The 19,396-nt window shown below is 40.5% G+C and overlaps 1 protein-coding gene across 1 annotated transcript in view; it reads left to right on the top strand.

The window, feature by feature from the left end:
- LOC128644005 (dynein light chain roadblock-type 1-like) overlaps positions 1-19,013 on the top strand; it is a 33,768-nt gene extending 14,755 nt beyond the window's left edge. The window contains exons 3-4 of the mRNA XM_053696770.1: positions 17,973-18,048; positions 18,745-19,013. Of these exons, the coding sequence (XP_053552745.1) occupies positions 17,973-18,048; positions 18,745-19,013 (345 nt within the window). The remainder of the gene's footprint in view (positions 1-17,972; positions 18,049-18,744) is intronic.
- The last annotated feature ends 383 nt before the right edge of the window (positions 19,014-19,396 follow it).

The following is a 19,396-nucleotide window of genomic DNA, read 5'->3' as shown; positions in this document are numbered from 1 at the left end:
TCTTTTCTTTTTGGCTGAAGAGTATCATACGTTTTGCATTTGAGACTGCTGGAGAGCAGCCTCCAGAGAGAGTTGCGGCCCATTCCACTAGGGCCGTTGCTTCCTCAGGGGCATTCAAGAATGAAGCTTCTATAAATTTGACACTTTTGCTTCTGCTGATTCCACTTTTGGGGGAAAAGTTCTTCAAGCAGTGGTGCCTTCCATGTAGGTTCCCTGTCTTGTCCCTCTCGTATCATCTGTGTACTCTAGCTTGGGTATTAAATCCTATTAGTAATTAAGATGATCCGTGGACTCATCGTGTCATTAAAAAGAAAAGAAAATTTATGCTTACCTGATAAATTTATTTATTTTTCGACACAATGAGTCCACGGCCTGCCCTGTTTTTGAAAGACAGGTTATTGGTTATTATAAACTTCCAACACCTCTGCACCTTGGTTTTTCCTTTCTCTCCTTAACTTTGGTCGAATGACTGGAGTGGGAGGGAAGGGAGGAGCTATTTAACATCTTTGCTGTGGTGCTTTTTGCCGCCTCCTGCTGACCAGGAGGTGAATATCCCATTAGTAATTAAGATGATCCGTGGACTCATCGTGTCAAAAAAGAAATAAATTTATCAGGTAAGCATAAATTTTCTTTTTATTCAGCTAGCTATTGCCTTTAGTTCTGTTGGCTTTCAGCACTTCGTATTGTGTTTGGGGAAGTTATAATAAGTGTGTTTGTATATAGAACAGTATGTGTATAGAACAGTGTAGAACAGTGTGTGTGTGTGTGTGTGTGTGTGTGTATGTATATGTGTATGTATGTATGTGTGTGTATATATATATATATATATATATATATATATATATATATATATATATATATATATATATATATAATCATTAATATATGTAATTGTCAAAATGTTTTATTGCATTTTATACAAACTGCACCAATATCTACTACACCCCCTGCAGTACATCAGTATATATACTTAAACCGATACCTCCAATTCCTACACATACGCCATCTTGTGGCGTTTTTCAAACTGGATGTTCCCATTTCATTTTAAGCTGGAGTGGAGACTTAACTAAAAAATTGTTCACTTCTGTTCTGCTAATGCAAATTGCTGTTATTTTTATTATTGTACGTTTGAGAGCAGTGCCCCAAAAGCTGCTACTATACAGCTAGAAGCCTACCTGGGAGAGATCTCTGTACCTCATTCAGACAAACCCCTGACGTACTGGGCAGTTAATAAACTGAGATTTAATGGCCCAAAAATATCTTTCTGACCCATGCAGTAGTGTGAAAGTGAAAGACAGTTCAACTTAGCGTCAAACGTACCTACTGATAAAAGAAACAGACTTATAGCTGAACATGCAGAGATGCTTCTGTTCCTTAAAAAAGAACTTGCCACTAACTTTTAAAAAATACTCTAATTGCTAGATTGCCTGTTATACTTCTAGTTCTCATCTTGTATAACTATGCTCAAAACATACTGTACTCTGAGGAACATCCTTAGCCAGGGCTGGACTGGGAATAAAAAGCAGCCCTGGAAAAATATGAAGACCAGCCAGCTATTTTCTGTTGAGCCAGTAGAATGCAAATGCCCCATTTCTCTTGTTAAGTGTATCCAGTCCACGGATCATCCATTACTTATGGGATATTAACTCCTCCCCAACAGGAAGTGCAAGAGGATTCACCCAGCAGAGCTGCTATATAGCTCCTCCCCTAACTGCCATTACCAGTCATTCTCTTGCACCCAACGAATAGATAGGATGTGTGAGAGGACTGTGGTGATTATACTTAGTTTCATACCTTCAATCAAAAGTTTGTTATTTTATAATAGCACCGGAGTGTGTTATTCCTTCTCTGGTAGAATTTGAAGAAGAATCTACCTGAGTTTTTCTATGATTTTAGCCGGAGTAGTTAAGATCATATTGCTGTTTCTCGGCCATCTGAGGAGAGGTAAACTTCAGATCAGGGGACAGCGGGCAGATTAATCTGCAAAGAGGTATGTAGCAGCTTATTATTTTCTGACAATGGAATTGATGAGAAAATTCTGCCATACCGATATAATGTAAACTCAGCCTTAAATGCAGTAGCAGCAACTGGTATCAGGCTGTCATGTATGTATATTTTACACTTCAGTATTCTGGGGAATGGCACTTCACTGGAATTATACTGTATGCATAAAACTTTAGCCTAATTTGCAGGGACTAGCAACAGGCTTTTTAATAACACTCAATTTATTAATGTTAAACGTTTTTTGCTGGCATGTAAAATCGTTTAATTTTCTGAGGTACTGGGTGAAAAAATGTTTTGGGCACTATTTTTTTCCACTTGGCAGTCGTTTTATTTAATTTATGACAGTTTACTGATCTCTCTCACTGTTATGTGTGAGGGGGAGACATCAAAAAATTCAGTCAGAAGTTTATTGTCTTCCCTGCATGATCCGGTTCATCTCTACAGAACTCAGGGGTCTTCAAAACTTGTTTTGAGGGAGGTAATCACTCACAGCAGAGCTGTGAGATTGTAGTTGACTGTGATAAAAAAAAAAAACGTTTATTTCTGTATTTTTTTTTTTTTTTTTTTTTTTTTCTGCTATCAGGGTTAGTTATCCTTTGCTAATGGAGAGCAATCCTTTGCTAAAATTGTGTTTTTTACAAAGATTTGATGCTATAACTTTTCAGTTTATTAATTTTCAACTGTCATAACTTTTTCTGTGCTTCTTATAGGCACAGTACGTTTTCATATTATAGTAAATTACTTGAAAAGTATTTCCAAGTTGCTAGTTTATTTGCTAGTGTGTTAAACATGTCTGATTCAGAGGAAGATATCTGTGCTATATGTGCTAAAGCCAAAGTGGAGCCCAATATAAATTTATGTACTAACTGTATTGATGCTACTTTAAATAAAAGTCAATCTGTACAAATTGAACATATTTCACAAAACAACGAGGGGAGAGTTATGCCGACTAACTCGCCTCACGTGTCAGTACCTGCATCTCCCGCTCGGGAGGTGCGTGATATTGTAGCGCCGAGTACATCTGGGCAGCCATTACAAATCACATTAAAGGATATGGCTACTGTTATGACTGAAGTTTTGGCTAAATTACCAGAACTAAGAGGTAAGCGTGATCACTCTGGGGTGAGAACAGAGTGCGCTGATAATATTAGGGCCATGTCAGACACTGCGTCACAATTTGCAGAACATGAGGACGGAGAGCTTCATTCTGCGGGTGACGGTTCTGATCCAAACAAACTGGATTCAGATATTTCAAATTTTAAATTTAAGCTGGAAAACCTCCGTGTATTACTAGGGGAGGTGTTAGCGGCTCTGAATGATTGTAACACAGTTGCAATACCAGAGAAAATGTGTAGGTTGGATAAATATTTTGCGGTACCGGCGAGTACTGACGTTTTTCCTATACCTAAGAGACTTACTGAAATTGTTACTAAGGAGTGGGATAGACCCGGTGTGCCGTTCTCACCCCCTCCGATATTTAGAAAGATGTTTCCAATAGACGCCACCACACGGGACTTATGGCAAACGGTCCCTAAGGTGGAGGGAGCTGTTTCTACTTTAGCTAAGCGTACCACTATCCCGGTGGAGGATAGCTGTGCCTTTTCAGATCCAATGGATAAAAAGTTAGAGGGTTACCTTAAGAAAATGTTTGTTCAACAAGGTTTTATATTGCAACCTCTTGCATGCATTGCGCCTGTCACGGCTGCAGCAGCATTTTGGTTTGAGTCTCTGGAAGAGACACTTGAATCAGCTCCATTAGATGAGATTACACACAAGCTTAAAGCCCTTAAGTTAGCTAACTCATTTATTTCAGATGCCGTAGTACATTTAACTAAACTTACGGCTAAGAATTCCGGATTCGCCATTCAGGCACGCAGAGCACTGTGGCTAAAATCCTGGTCAGCTGACGTTACTTCTAAATCTAAATTGCTTAATATACCTTTCAAAGGGCAGACCTTATTCGGGCCCGGGTTGAAAGAAATTATCGCTGACATTACAGGAGGTAAAGGCCATGCCCTGCCACAAGACAGAGCCAAACCTAAGGCTAGACAGTCTAATTTTCGTTCCTTTCGTAATTTCAAAGCAGGAGCAGCATCAACTTCCTCTGCACCAAAACAGGAAGGAGCTGTTGCTCGCTACAGACAAGGCTGGAGACCTAACCAGTCCTGGAACAAGGGCAAGCAGGCCAGGAAACCTGCTGCTGCCCCTAAGACAGCATGAATCGAGGGCCCCCGATCCGGGAACGGATCTAGTGGGGGGCAGACTTTCTCTCTTCGCCCAGGCTTGGGCAAGAGATGTCCAGGATCCCTGGGCGTTAGAGATCATATCTCAGGGATACCTTCTAGACTTCAAATTCTCTCCCCCAAGATGGAGATTTCATCTGTCAAGGTTGTCAACAAACCAAATAAAGAAAGAGGCGTTTCTACGCTGCGTACAAGATCTTTTATTAATGGGAGTGATCCATCCGGTTCCGCGGTCGGAACAAGGACAAGGGTTTTACTCAAATCTGTTTGTGGTTCCCAAAAAAGAGGGAACTTTCAGGCCAATCTTGGATTTAAAGATCCTAAACAAATTCCTAAGAGTTCCATCGTTCAAAATGGAAACTATTCGGACAATTTTACCCATGATCCAAAAGGGTCAGTACATGACCACAGTGGATTTAAAGGATGCTTACCTTCACATACCGATTCACAAAGATCATTACCGGTATCTAAGGTTTGCCTTTTTAGACAGGCATTACCAGTTTGTAGCTCTTCCATTCGGATTGGCTACGGCTCCGAGAATCTTCACAAAGGTTCTGGGTGCTCTTCTGGCGGTACTAAGACCGCAAGGAATTGCGGTAGGTCCGTACCTAGACGACATTCTGATACAAGCTTCAAGCTTTCAAACTGCCAAGTCTCATACAGAGTTAGTACTGGCATTTCTAAGGTCGCATGGATGGAAGGTGAACGAAAAGAAGAGTTCTCTCTTTCCACTCACAAGAGTTCCCTTCTTGGGGACTCTTATAGATTCTGTAGAAATGAAGATTTACCTGACAGAAGACAGGTTAACAAAGCTTCAAAATGCATGCCGTGTCCTTCATTCCATTTAACACCCGTCAGTAGCTCAATGCATGGAGGTGATCGGCTTAATGGTAGCAGCAATGGACATAGTACCCTTTGCACGCCTACATCTCAGACCGCTGCAATTGTGCATGCTAAGTCAGTGGAATGGGGATTACTCAGACTTGTCCCCTACTCTGAATCTGGATCAAGAGACCAGAAATTCTCTTCTATGGTGGCTTTCTCGGCCACATCTGTCCAGGGGGGTGCCATTCAGCAGGCCGGACTGGACAATTGTAACAACAGACGCCAGCCTACTAGGTTGGGGCGCTGTCTGGAATTCTCTGAAGGCTCAGGGACAATGGAATCAGGAGGAGAGTCTCCTACCAATAAACATTCTGGAATTGAGAGCAGTTTTCAATGCCCTTCTGGCTTGGCCCCAGTTAACAACTCGGGGGTTCATCAGGTTTCAGTCGGACAACATCACGACTGTAGCTTACATCAACCATCAGGGAGGGACAAGAAGCTCCCTAGCATGATGGAAGTATCAAAGATAATTCGCTGGGCAGAGTCTCACTCTTGCCACCTGTCAGCAATCCACATCCCGGGAGTGGAGAACTGGGAGGCGGATTTCTTAAATCGTCAGACTTTTCATCCGGGGGAGTGGGAACTTCATCCGGAGGTCTTTGCCCAAATACTTCGACGTTGGGGCAAACCAGAGATAGATCTCATGGCGTCTCGACAGAACGCCAAGCTTCCTCGTTACGGGTCCAGATCCAGGGATCCGGGAGCGGTTCTGATAGATGCTTTGACAGCACCTTGGACCTTCGGGATGGCTTATGTGTTTCCACCCTTCCCGATGCTTCCTCGATTGATTGCCAGAATCAAACAGGAGAGAGCATCAGTGATTCTAATAGCGCCTGCATGGCCACGCAGGACTTGGTATGCAGATCTAGTGGACATGTCATCCTGTCCACCTTGGTCGCTACCTCTGAAACAGGACCTTCTGATCCAGGGTCCCTTCAAACATCAAAATCTAATTCTCTGAAGCTGACTGCTTGGAAATTGAACGCTTGATTTTATCAAAACGCGGTTTTTCTGAGTCAGTTATTGATACCTTAATACAGGCTAGGAAGCCTGTTACCAGAAAGATTTACCATAAGATATGGCGCAAATACTTATATTGGTGCGAATCCAAGAGTTACTCATGGAGTAAGGTTAGGATTCCGAGGATATTGTCTTTTCTACAAGAAGGTTTAGAAAAGGGTTTATCCGCTAGTTCCTTAAAGGGACAGATTTCAGCTCTGTCCATTCTTTTACACAAACGTCTGTCAGAAGTTCCGGACGTTCAAGCTTTTTGTCAGGCTTTAGCTAGGATCAAGCCTGTGTTTAAAACTGTTGCTCCACCATGGAGTTTGAACTTAGTTCTTAATGTTTTACAGGGGGTTCCGTTTGAACCCCTTCATTCCATTGATATCAAGTTGTTATCTTGGAAAGTCTCTGAGTTATCTGCCTTACATTGTGATTCTCCTTATCTGATTTTTCATTCAGACAAGGTAGTTCTGCGTACTAAACCTGGGTTCCTACCTAAGGTGGTCACTAACAGGAATATCAATCAAGAGATTGTGGTTCCATCTTTGTGTCCTAATCCTTCTTCGAAAAAGGAACGTCTGCTACACAATCTAGATGTAGTCCGTGCCCTGAAATTTTATCTACAGGCAACTAAGGATTTTCGACAAACGTCTTCCCTGTTTGTCGTTTATTCTGGTCAGAGGAGAGGTCAAAAAGCTTTGGCTACCTCTCTCTCCTTTTGGCTTCGTAGCATAATACGGTTAGCCTATGAGACTGCTGGACAGCAGCCTCCTGAAAGAATTACAGCACATTCTACTAGAGCTGTGGCTTCCACTTGGGCCTTTAAGAATGAGGCTTCTGTTGAACAGATTTGCAAGGCTGCAACTTGGTCTTCTCTTCATACTTTTTCCAAATTTTACAAATTTGACACTTTTGCTTCTTCGGAGGCTGTTTTTGGGAGAAAGGTTCTTCAGGCAGTGGTTCCTTCCGTATAAAGAGCCTGCCTGTCCCTCCCGTCATCCGTGTACTTTAGCTTTGGTATTGGTATCCCATAAGTAATGGATGATCCGTGGACTGGATACACTTAAGAAGAGAAAACATAATTTATGCTTACCTGATAAATTTATTTCTCTTGTAGTGTATCCAGTCCACGGCCCGCCCTGTCACTTTAAGGCAGGTAATTTTTCCATTAAACTACAGTCACCACTGCACCCTATGGTTTTCCTTTCTCTGCATGTTTTCGGTCGAATGACTGGTAATGGCAGTTAGGGGAGGAGCTATATAGCAGCTCTGCTGGGTGAATCCTCTTGCACTTCCTGTTGGGGAGGAGTTAATATCCCATAAGTAATGGATGATCCGTGGAATGGATACACTACAAGAGAAATAAATTTATCAGGTAAGCATAAATTATGTTTTTTCTCAAATTGGATTACTGGGATACTCCTTCCCGAATATTATTTTCATAATTAAATTATATTACTTTGTATTAGGTACAAATGTCAGATTGATGAGTTATATAGGCACCCTACAACCCAATTGCATCCAGTAATCACCCCTTTAAATTGCAGCTTACCAGCCCCAGCTGCTGCATCTATTATTTATTGTAGTTATTAATATATGTTATTGTAATATTTTTATTTATAAACATGTTCTGTGAACTTTGTGACAACAAGCACATAAAACAGTTTTATTATTAAACCATGCCTTTTGAGATACAGTTCATAATTATAAAGAAGCGATCTTAAATTATTAGGCTGTATTGTGCTTGGTAAACTATCATGACATTAAAAAAAAGTATCGGTAATTGGTATTGGTGAGTATTTAAAAAAAAGTATCGGTACTTGTACTCGGTCTTAGAAAAATGGTATTGGTGCAACTCATATATATATATATATATATATATATATATATATATATATATATATATATATATATATATATATATATATATATATATATATATAAATATCCTCCAAAGAGAGATAAGCACAGTCTTACATTACCACAACTGCCAGGGTGCACTTCAAATATAAATTGTATCCATTTCTCGTTTGCAAGAAGGCACTCACTGGTCTTTTTTAGTAAAAAACAACTTTTAATTCATAGATTTAAAAAGCAATTACATCCATAACGTTTCGATGTCGTTATGACATCTTTGTCAAATGTTCTGCTAACATCACCAATATAGGACAAACATGTTCCCAAAGTAGAAAATCGCTAACAACATACATTAAATGCAGCCTTATATACCCATTAACATTCACATCTTCCCACTCCTGCAGATCTTCCATCTACCCCCTGACGTCATCACGCTCAGACGCGAGCGTGAGCGTGGGACGTCACTCGTTTCCAATTGGCCATGTGTCTCCATGGCAACCGCTTGTAAACACATTACACTGTGTTTTTCTTAGCCGCTCCCACTGTTGTCATCATGTGACTACATGACTATAGCCTAATCATATAGGCTGATCATCAGGCGGCTGTCATGGAAACCTACAACCAGGAAGAAAAACATAAACACCCACAAACTGTGTTAGTCCCAATATAATGCGTATGTGTTAAGACAGGTATCAAACGATCTGACAACTTGCGGATGAAGGTAAACTTCATATGAAGCACAACTGTGCCTTTCAATTACAAATCCACAAGTGGTTTAGCCGTGATCGATTCTATCCCCACACATAACAGCCCAAGAATAAAGGGACACATTGAATATATACAATCTTAAAAACAATGTAACTGTTTCGCAGATATCGCCCATGCTAATAGTTTGCAACCCCTGACTGACAAAGTTAACACTATATTCCCTGATAAAACATTATCTTAGGTATGTACATTAAACTCCACGTCAGCATACTTTTTTGATGCATAAAAAACCATCGCCTTCATGCCTGATTGGAATGGATAGAAACCAGTGTGTACCCACTAGAATGAAGATTCATGTGGACTTCTGGAATATATTCTTGCATATAGGGATGGTAGATGAAAATATATGTCCATGTTCAATTTATGGGTTATTTAGTGTAGAATGGTCCAAAGTCCAGATTAGTGTTCAATCCCTTTGGTATGACCGTGTCCAGCATATGGATCCATTTAGTTTCTCTCTGGAGTAATCGATTTGCTCTGTTGCCACCTCTTGGTAATGGTGGAATATGATCAATAACCATCGTTTTCATACTTGAAACACTGTGTCTGTGCTGTGCGAAATGGCGTGCCACAGGTTGATCCGATTCACCCGATTTTAAGGCTTCGCGGGTGGCACATCGATGGTTTGCCATCCTATCTCTGAAGCTCGTGACAGTTTTCCCAATGTACACCAGGGAACATGGGCAAATCAACATGTAAATGACATGTGTGCTGGTACAAGTCAGCCGATGACGGATAGTGTAACGCTTGTTCGTGTGTGGATGTTGAAAGGTCTTCCCTCTTATCATGCCATTGCACGTCGTACAGCCTCCACAGGTATAACAGCCCTTGCTTGAGGGCTTTAGCCATGTATCTTTCTACCAGAAAGATACCAGAAAGATACATGGCTAAAGCCCTCAAGCAAGGGCTGAGTTTTTCTATGATTTTAGCCGGAGTAGTTAAGATCATATTGCTGTTTCTCGGCCATCTGAGGAGAGGTAAACTTCAGATCAGGGGACAGCGGGCAGATTAATCTGCAAAGAGGTATGTAGCAGCTTATTATTTTCTGACAATGGAATTGATGAGAAAATACCGATATAATGTAAACTCAGCCTTAAATGCAGTAGCAGCAACTGGTATCAGGCTGTCATGTATGTATATTTTACACTTCAGTATTCTGGGGAATGGCACTTCACTGGAATTATACTGTATGCATAAGACTTTAGCCTAATTTGCAGGGACTAGCAACAGGCTTTTTAATAACACTCAATTTATTAATGTTAAACGTTTTTTGCTGGCATGTAAAATCGTTTAATTTTCTGAGGTACTGGGTGAAAAAATGTTTTGGGCACTTGGCAGTCGTTTTATTTAATTTATGACAGTTTACTGATCTCTCTCACTGTTATGTGTGAGGGGGAGGGACCTTTTTTGGTGCTTTTGCTACGCATCAAAAAATTCAGTCAGAAGTTTGTCTTCCCTGCATGATCCGGTTCATCTCTACAGAACTCAGGGGTCTTCAAAACTTGTTTTGAGGGAGGTAATCACTCACAGCAGAGCTGTGAGATTGTAGTTGACTGTGATAAAAAAAAAACGTTTATTTCTGTATTTTTTTTTTTTTTTCTGCTATCAGGGTTAGTTATCCTTTGCTAATGGGAGCAATCCTTTGCTAAAATTGTGTTTTTTACAAAGATTTGATGCTATAACTTTTCAGTTTATTAATTTTCAACTGTCATAACTTTTTCTGTGCTTCTTATAGGCACAGTACGTTTTCATATTATAGTAAATTACTTGAAAAGTATTTCCAAGTTGCTAGTTTATTTGCTAGTGTGTTAAACATGTCTGATTCAGAGGAAGATATCTGTGCTATATGTGCTAAAGCCAAAGTGGAGCCCAATAGAAATTTATGTACTAACTGTATTGATGCTACTTTAAATAAAAGTCAATCTGTACAAATTGAACATATTTCACCAAACAACGAGGGGAGAGTTATGCCGACTAACTCGCCTCACGTGTCAGTACCTGCATCTCCTGCTCGGGAGGTGCGTGATATTGTAGCGCCGAGTACATCTGGGCGGCCATTACAAATCACATTACAGGATATGGCTACTGTTATGACTGAAGTTTTGGCTAAATTACCAGAACTAAGAGGTAAGCGTGATCACTCTGGGGTGAGAACAGAGTGCGCTGATAATATTAGGGCCATGTCAGACACTGCGTCACAATTTGCAGAACATGAGGACGGAGAGCTTCATTCTGCGGGTGACGGTTCTGATCCAAACAAACTGGATTCAGATATTTCAAATTTTAAATTTAAGCTGGAAAACCTCCGTGTATTACTAGGGGAGGTGTTAGCGGCTCTGAATGATTGTAACACAGTTGCAATACCAGAGAAAATGTGTAGGTTGGATAAATATTTTGCGGTACCGGCGAGTACTGACGTTTTTCCTATACCTAAGAGACTTACTGAAATTGTTACTAAGGAGTGGGATAGACCCGGTGTGCCGTTCTCACCCCCTCCGATATTTAGAAAGATGTTTCCAATAGACGCCACCACACGGGACTTATGGCAAACGGTCCCTAAGGTGGAGGGAGCAGTTTCTACTTTAGCTAAGCGTACCACTATCCCGGTGGAGGATAGCTGTGCCTTTTCAGATCCAATGGATAAAAAGTTAGAGGGTTACCTTAAGAAAATGTTTGTTCAACAAGGTTTTATATTGCAACCTCTTGCATGCATTGCGCCTGTCACGGCTGCAGCAGCATTTTGGTTTGAGTCTCTGGAAGAGACACTTGAATCAGCTCCATTAGATGAGATTACACACAAGCTTAAAGCCCTTAAGTTAGCTAACTCATTTATTTCAGATGCCGTAGTACATTTAACTAAACTTACGGCTAAGAATTCCGGATTCGCCATTCAGGCACGCAGAGCACTGTGGCTAAAATCCTGGTCAGCTGACGTTACTTCTAAATCTAAATTGCTTAATATACCTTTCAAAGGGCAGACCTTATTTGGGCCCGGGTTGAAAGAAATTATCGCTGACATTACAGGAGGTAAAGGCCATGCCCTGCCTCAAGACAGAGCCAAACCTAAGGCTAGACAGTCTAATTTTCGTTCCTTTCGTAATTTCAAAGCAGGAGCAGCATCAACTTCCTCTGCACCAAAACAGGAAGGAGCTGTTGCTCGCTACAGACAAGGCTGGAGACCTAACCAGTCCTGGAACAAGGGCAAGCAGGCCAGGAAACCTGCTGCTGCCCCTAAGACAGCATGAATCGAGGGCCCCCAATCCGGGAACGGATCTAGTGGGGGGCAGACTTTCTCTCTTCGCCCAGGCTTGGGCAAGAGATGTCCAGGATCCCTGGGCGTTAGAGATCATATCTCAGGGATACCTTCTAGACTTCAAATTCTCTCCCCCAAGAGGGAGATTTCATCTGTCAAGGTTGTCAACAAACCAAATAAAGAAAGAGGCGTTTCTACTCTGCGTACAAGATCTTTTATTAATGGGAGTGATCCATCCGGTTCCGCGGTCGGAACAAGGACAAGGGTTTTACTCAAATCTGTTTGTGGTTCCCAAAAAAGAGGGAACTTTCAGGCCAATCTTGGATTTAAAGATCCTAAACAAATTCCTAAGAGTTCCATCGTTCAAAATGGAAACTATTCTGACAATTTTACCCATGATCCAAAAGGGTCAGTACATGACCACAGTGGATTTAAAGGATGCTTACCTTCACATACCGATTCACAAAGATCATTACCGGTATCTAAGGTTTGCCTTTCTAGACAGGCATTACCAGTTTGTAGCTCTTCCATTCGGATTGGCTACGGCTCCGAGAATCTTCACAAAGGTTCTGTGTGCTCTTCTGGCGGTACTAAGACCGCGAGGAATTGCGGTAGCTCCGTACCTAGACGACATTCTGATACAAGCTTCAAGCTTTCAAACTGCCAAGTCTCATACAGAGTTAGTACTGGCATTTCTAAGGTCGCATGGATGGAAGGTGAACGAAAAGAAGAGTTTTCTCTTTCCACTCACAAGAGTTCCCTTCTTGGGGACTCTTATAGATTCTGTAGAAATGAAGATTTACCTGACAGAAGACAGGTTAACAAAGCTTCAAAATGCATGCCGTGTCCTTCATTCCATTCAACACCCGTCAGTAGCTCAATGCATGGAGGTGATCGGCTTAATGGTAGCAGCAATGGACATAGTACCCTTTGCACGTCTACATCTCAGACCGCTGCAATTGTGCATGCTAAGTCAGTGGAATGGGGATTACTCAGACTTGTCCCCTACTCTGAATCTGGATCAAGAGACCAGAAATTCTCTTCTATGGTGGCTTTCTCGGCCACATCTGTCCAGGGGGATGCCATTCAGCAGGCCGGACTGGACAATTGTAACAACAGACGCCAGCCTACTAGGTTGGGGCGCTGTCTGGAATTCTCTGAAGGCTCAGGGACAATGGAATCAGGAGGAGAGTCTCCTACCAATAAACATTCTGGAATTGAGAGCAGTTCTCAATGCCCTTCTGGCTTGGCCCCAGTTAACAACTCGGGGGTTCATCAGGTTTCAGTCGGACAACATCACGACTGTAGCTTACATCAACCATCAGGGAGGGACAAGAAGCTCCCTAGCAATGATGGAAGTATCAAAGATAATTCGCTGGGCAGAGTCTCACTCTTGCCACCTGTCAGCAATCCACATCCCGGGAGTGGAGAACTGGGAGGCGGATTTCTTAAGTCGTCAGACTTTTCATCCGGGGGAGTGGGAACTTCATCCGGAGGTCTTTGCCCAAATACTTCGACGTTGGGGCAAACCAGAGATAGATCTCATGGCGTCTCGACAGAACGCCAAGCTTCCTCGTTACGGGTCCAGATCCAGGGATCCGGGAGCGGTTCTGATAGATGCTTTGACAGCACCTTGGACCTTCGGGATGGCTTATGTGTTTCCACCCTTCCCGATGCTTCCTCGATTGATTGCCAGAATCAAACAGGAGAGAGCATCAGTGATTCTAATAACGCCTGCATGGCCACGCAGGACTTGGTATGCAGATCTAGTGGACATGTCATCTTGTCCACCTTGGTCGCTACCTCTGAAACAGGACCTTCTGATCCAGGGTCCCTTCAAACATCAAAATCTAATTTCTCTGAAGCTGACTGCTTGGAAATTGAACGCTTGATTTTATCAAAACGTGGTTTTTCTGAGTCAGTTATTGATACCTTAATACAGGCTAGGAAGCCTGTTACCAGAAAGATTTACCATAAGATATGGCGCAAATACTTATAGTGGTGCGAATCCAAGAGTTACTCATGGAGTAAGGTTAGGATTCCGAGGATATTGTCTTTTCTACAAGAAGGTTTAGAAAAGGGTTTATCCGCTAGTTCCTTAAAGGGACAGATTTCAGCTCTGTCCATTCTTTTACACAAACGTCTGTCAGAAGTTCCGGACGTTCAAGCTTTTTGTCAGGCTTTAGCTAGGATCAAGCCTGTGTTTAAAACTGTTGCTCCACCATGGAGTTTGAACTTAGTTCTTAATGTTTTACCCCCTTCATTCCATTGATATCAAGTTGTTATCTTGGAAAGTTCTGTTTTTAATGGCGATTTCCTCGGCTCGAAGAGTCTCTGAGTTATCTGCCTTACATTGTGATTCTCCTTATCTGATTTTTCATTCAGACAAGGTAGTTCTGCGTACTAAACCTGGGTTCCTACCTAAGGTGGTCACTAACAGGAATATCAATCAAGAGATTGTGGTTACATCTTTGTGTCCTAATCCTTCTTCGAAAAAGGAACGTCTGCTACACAATCTAGATGTAGTCCGTGCCCTGAAATTTTATCTACAGGCAACTAAGGATTTTCGACAAACGTCTTCCCTGTTTGTCGTTTATTCTGGTCAGAGGAGAGGTCAAAAAGCTTCGGCTACCTCTCTCTCCTTTTGGCTTCGTAGCATAATACGGTTAGCCTATGAGACTGCTGGACAGCAGCCTCCTGAAAGAATTACAGCACATTCTACTAGAGCTGTGGCTTCCACTTGGGCCTTTAAGAATGAGGCTTCTGTTGAACAGATTTGCAAGGCTGCAACTTGGTCTTCTCTTCATACTTTTTCCAAATTTTACAAATTTGACACTTTTGCTTCTTCGGAGGCTGTTTTTGGGAGAAAGGTTCTTCAGGCAGTGGTTCCTTCCGTATAAAGAGCCTGCCTGTCCCTCCCGTCATCCGTGTACTTTAGCTTTGGTATTGGTATCCCATAAGTAATGGATGATCCGTGGACTGGATACACTTAACAAGAGAAAACATAATTTATGCTTACCTGATAAATTTATTTATCTTGTAGTGTATCCAGTCCACGGCCCGCCCTGTCACTTTAAGGCAGGTAATTTTTCCATTAAACTACAGTCACCACTGTACCCTATGGTTTTCCTTTCTCTGCATGTTTTCGGTCGAATGACTGGTAATGGCAGTTAGGGGAGGAGCTATATAGCAGCTCTGCTGGGTGAATCCTCTTGCACTTCCTGTTGGGGAGGAGTTAATATCCCATAAGTAATGGATGATCCGTGGACTGGATACACTACAAGAGAAATAAATTTATCAGGTAAGCATAAATTATGTTTTTTCTGATCAGCTGCAAATCTCTGGATTGATAGGTACATGAAACAATGTATATCGCTACCTAGTGATTGTATTTAGTAAATGCTTGTATTCTCTTTTTGTAATGGGTGATATTATAGTATACTTCAGGCCTTTCTTAATGGTCATATTAGTGGACATCTACACATTTGCAATAAATTACACTAATTTCTGTTTTGTTTTGCTCCACTATATGTACTTATTAATCATTTTGGAAAGTATACACAGCCTGTCATTTAGGCTTATATGGGTATTGGTCTGCATTATGCTGTCTGTCATCTGCATTTGCTTATTGGCATATCTCCTTAGTGAGGAGATATGAAGTGATGGCCCTGACCCAATTAGGGATACAGAGTGTGGGAATTCTGTTGTGGGTTTACATCTCTTTTGTTTCTAAGTCTGGTCATTACAGGGCATATGAATAGACCGGTCCGGTCGCCAATGGCAACCTAAATTTCTTGCGGGCAAGTAAAATTTTTAAGTTACCAGCCCGAGCGGCGACCTGACATTTTAAGGGGGATATAAGAAGCAATAATAAAAAATGTAAATTTGCCTTTCAAATATGCGCACACAAGGGAAAGGAGGGTAGAAAGGGGAGGTTCTTTCTGTTAAATGCATTCAAAGACCTCCCCTTATCTTCATGGCTCTTGGTCTCTTCCTTGTCAGTTGCTACTTCCCACCCCTAAGGTTGTCTGCGCGGGAAGACATCCTGCTAGAGCGGTGAGTGTTTCTTCTCTGTGTGTGTATTAATGAAGTATGGGTTAAAGTGACTATATAGTTATGGTAGGCAGCTTGCTCATGTACATTATGCCGACGTACTCCAGGGTCCTCTGCAGAACTGCAGCACAATGTACATGAGCAAACTGCCTACTATAACAATATAGAGCACTGCACAATTTTTCTGGACGCTACTTTTGCTTCAAAAACTGATTTTACCAATTTGTAGAGAACATACCATCTCCATGCACCCATTCAAATCTCCTAGTGCGGCACTGACAGTTGCGCTAGTAGTTGAAAGGCAGCCGGGCAGAAAGGGGGAAAAAAAGTGTTTTTAACATGCTCGTTATGCCAAAGCTCTATAGGTTGAAGGGTGGCAGCATTAAATATACTTAGTCAATCGTGACCCCACATATACTGAAGTAAAAAAAAAAACAGCTCAATTATATCTCTTTTTTTTTTTTTTACCCTTAGTGGAAAATAAGTCAAGATAGTACAAACAGTATTACAAAGATAGTATCCCTGTTTTTTTGTAGTTGGTGATAGAAAAATATTTTCTAAAGTTAAATCCTTTTTATTAATACTCTAGTCCCAAGTAGTAAGCAGCTTGCAAAGCATTCAAATTGGGACCTCTGTCTGCAATGCTTTGTGAGATTACAATAACACTATTTATATTGCCTGTTTAAATAAGATATATACACGCTACATGCAGATATACACGGGCGACTAAAGTTTCTTGCGGGCTGCGGGTTTTGTGATTTACTTGCCCGGTGGGCGAGGGCAGTTTTTGGGTATTCATAGGCCCTGTCATTATATTGCAGTTAATATGTGTTATATTAAAGGTTCCGTTTACTGGCTGATACAACTTAGCAATTAGGTTCTCAACTAGCTTGACTTTTGAGCTTTGGATTTTACAATAGTTATTGGGTGGTCTGTGTATCCTCTCGGTTAGATGGAGTTAAAGTTTATCCTTTTATGATTTTAATTTAGTGTAGTTATGGTGCTGGGTGTTTGTTATCACTGTATATATTATATTTGTCCTGAAGAAGGCTCAGATGTGAGCCGAAACGTCAACCCTGATGTTCTATTTATGACACGTTTTTTCCAAAATAAATACAGCTATGGTCTCTCTAAAAATCCTGAGTGTGCCCTTCTTCTTTAAACATATGTATACATGATTCCTTGAGGATTGCACCCAGGTTGTTAATACATCGCCTAGGTTGGAGTGCTGGGCCACTTGCTAATTGATCATATATATCAATTAGCCGCTGGCGCTCATCTAACCGGCAACTTCAAACTAGGAGCCGACACAAACTCAGTGCTCACTGAATTTGCTCTTGGTTCATGGACTTAAAGGGACATAAGGCTCTCTACTTTGAATGTTGCTGTAACTGTTGTTATTCATTATATGTTATCACATGTTCTTTTGCACTTGTGAGGGGTTAGGGGAGTCCGTTTGATGACCTACATTAAGATTAAATAAACGCTTTTTCTCTAATGAGGATTTAAGTGTGCAACCTTGTCATTCTTTGATACCCACGTATAATTGTGGTTGTCTTCTCTCTTTTTCTTTTGTTAATTAATAGTATATGACTGTCTGCACCTAGAATAAATCCCGGGATAAGTGTGCACCCAATCGTTGATTGATATATATATATATATATATATATATATATATATATATATATATATATATATATATATATATATATATATATATATATATATATATATAAAATGTGTGTGTGTATACATACTTGCATACATAGATGCTTTGGCTCCTATTTGTCAAGTCCTATATTAAACATAATATTTGTGTTTGATGCTTCTCTTGTATTTATTATATAGAGTTCTGTCTAGCAAGTTGTAAATATGAGGTATGTTAATATGATATTTTACTGCAGGCGGATGTTGAAGAAACATTAAAGAGGATCCAGAGTCAAAAAGGTGTCCAAGGAATCATCATTGTTAATTCTGAAGGTAATAGCTATGTTTTAAAGCAGTCATACTGTTCATTTGGTTTATTCATAGTGAGGATTATGCTGTATTTGGCATTATTATTAATAATAATAATATCATTTATTTGTTTAGTACCACAAAATTATGTAGCGCTGGTAAATTTGTGCTATGTCTACCTGTTATAGTTAGAAATCTAAGCCTCAAATATTTACTTTGTATATAGTTAATAATCAATGATTTATGAACTATATGTTCTGATGTATTTCAGATTAGGTTTTATATCGTAGCATCCTGTCTAATATTTCACATATGACATATGTCTTCAATGTATCTCACTCTCAAACAAGTGCAGTAACCGAGAACTAGACATCAATTTCATTCTCGATACAGATTCTTTTAAATGGTTTCCTTTTTGTATAAATGCAGACTTGCATGTTTTAGATTCTTCTTATTTACATTGACCTCAATATTCTCCTATTTGTTTTTTAAACTTGAGTAAGTTGAGAATAAAGATGTTATAGGAAATAATACATTTTTGTCCATTATAAAAACTTGTGGATTATCAGGTAGCTGTGTATTTCATGAACATGAATTACTTTTCGGTTAGATATAACAAAAGAGTCTTAACTGTTAGTTTCAGCTGTTCCACAGAAACAACTACCTTTGTGTTTTTTGTGCGTGTGTGCAGTGTGTACTAACTTTTAGGTTTTTTGGTAGGCATTCCTATTAAGAGCACATTGGATAACCCCACCACAATGCAGTATGCAGGCCTCATGCACCAGCTGGTAATGAAGGCACGTGGTTCTATCAGGGATATAGACCCCCAGAATGATCTGACTTTCCTCAGGATTCGGTCCAAGAAGAATGAGATCATGATTGCTCCAGGTACTCAGAGCTCTCAGCTTTCCATTGAAATTTTTTTTATATTTAATATGCTTTGCTGTGCAATTTTTTATTTTGTTTTGTTTGTCTATAATATATATTGATTGTGCTTATTCACACACTCACTGAGAGTTTTTAAGATGAGAGCATTTTAGATGTTTTTTTAAAGGGACAGTAAAGTTATAATTAAATGGACAGTCAACATCAGAATTGTTCTTGTTTAAAAAGCTAGATAATCCCTTTATTACCCATTCCCCAGTTTTGCATAACCAACACCGTTATAATAATACATATTTTACCTCTGTAATTACCTTGTAGCTAGGCCTCTGCAAACTGCCCCCTTATTTCAGTTCTTTTGACAAACATGCATTTTAGCCATTCAGTGCTCACTCCTCGGTAACTTCACGTGCATGAGCTCAATGCTATCTATGGACATGAACTAAGGCCCTCTAGTGGTGAAAAACTGTCAAAATGCATTCAGATTAGA

This window comes from Bombina bombina, unplaced genomic scaffold, assembly GCF_027579735.1.
Source record: "Bombina bombina isolate aBomBom1 unplaced genomic scaffold, aBomBom1.pri scaffold_1207, whole genome shotgun sequence".
Taxonomy (NCBI): Eukaryota; Metazoa; Chordata; class Amphibia; order Anura; family Bombinatoridae; genus Bombina; species Bombina bombina.
The sequence above is the reverse complement of the archived record's forward strand: the minus strand, read 5'-3'. Positions and strand labels throughout refer to the sequence as shown.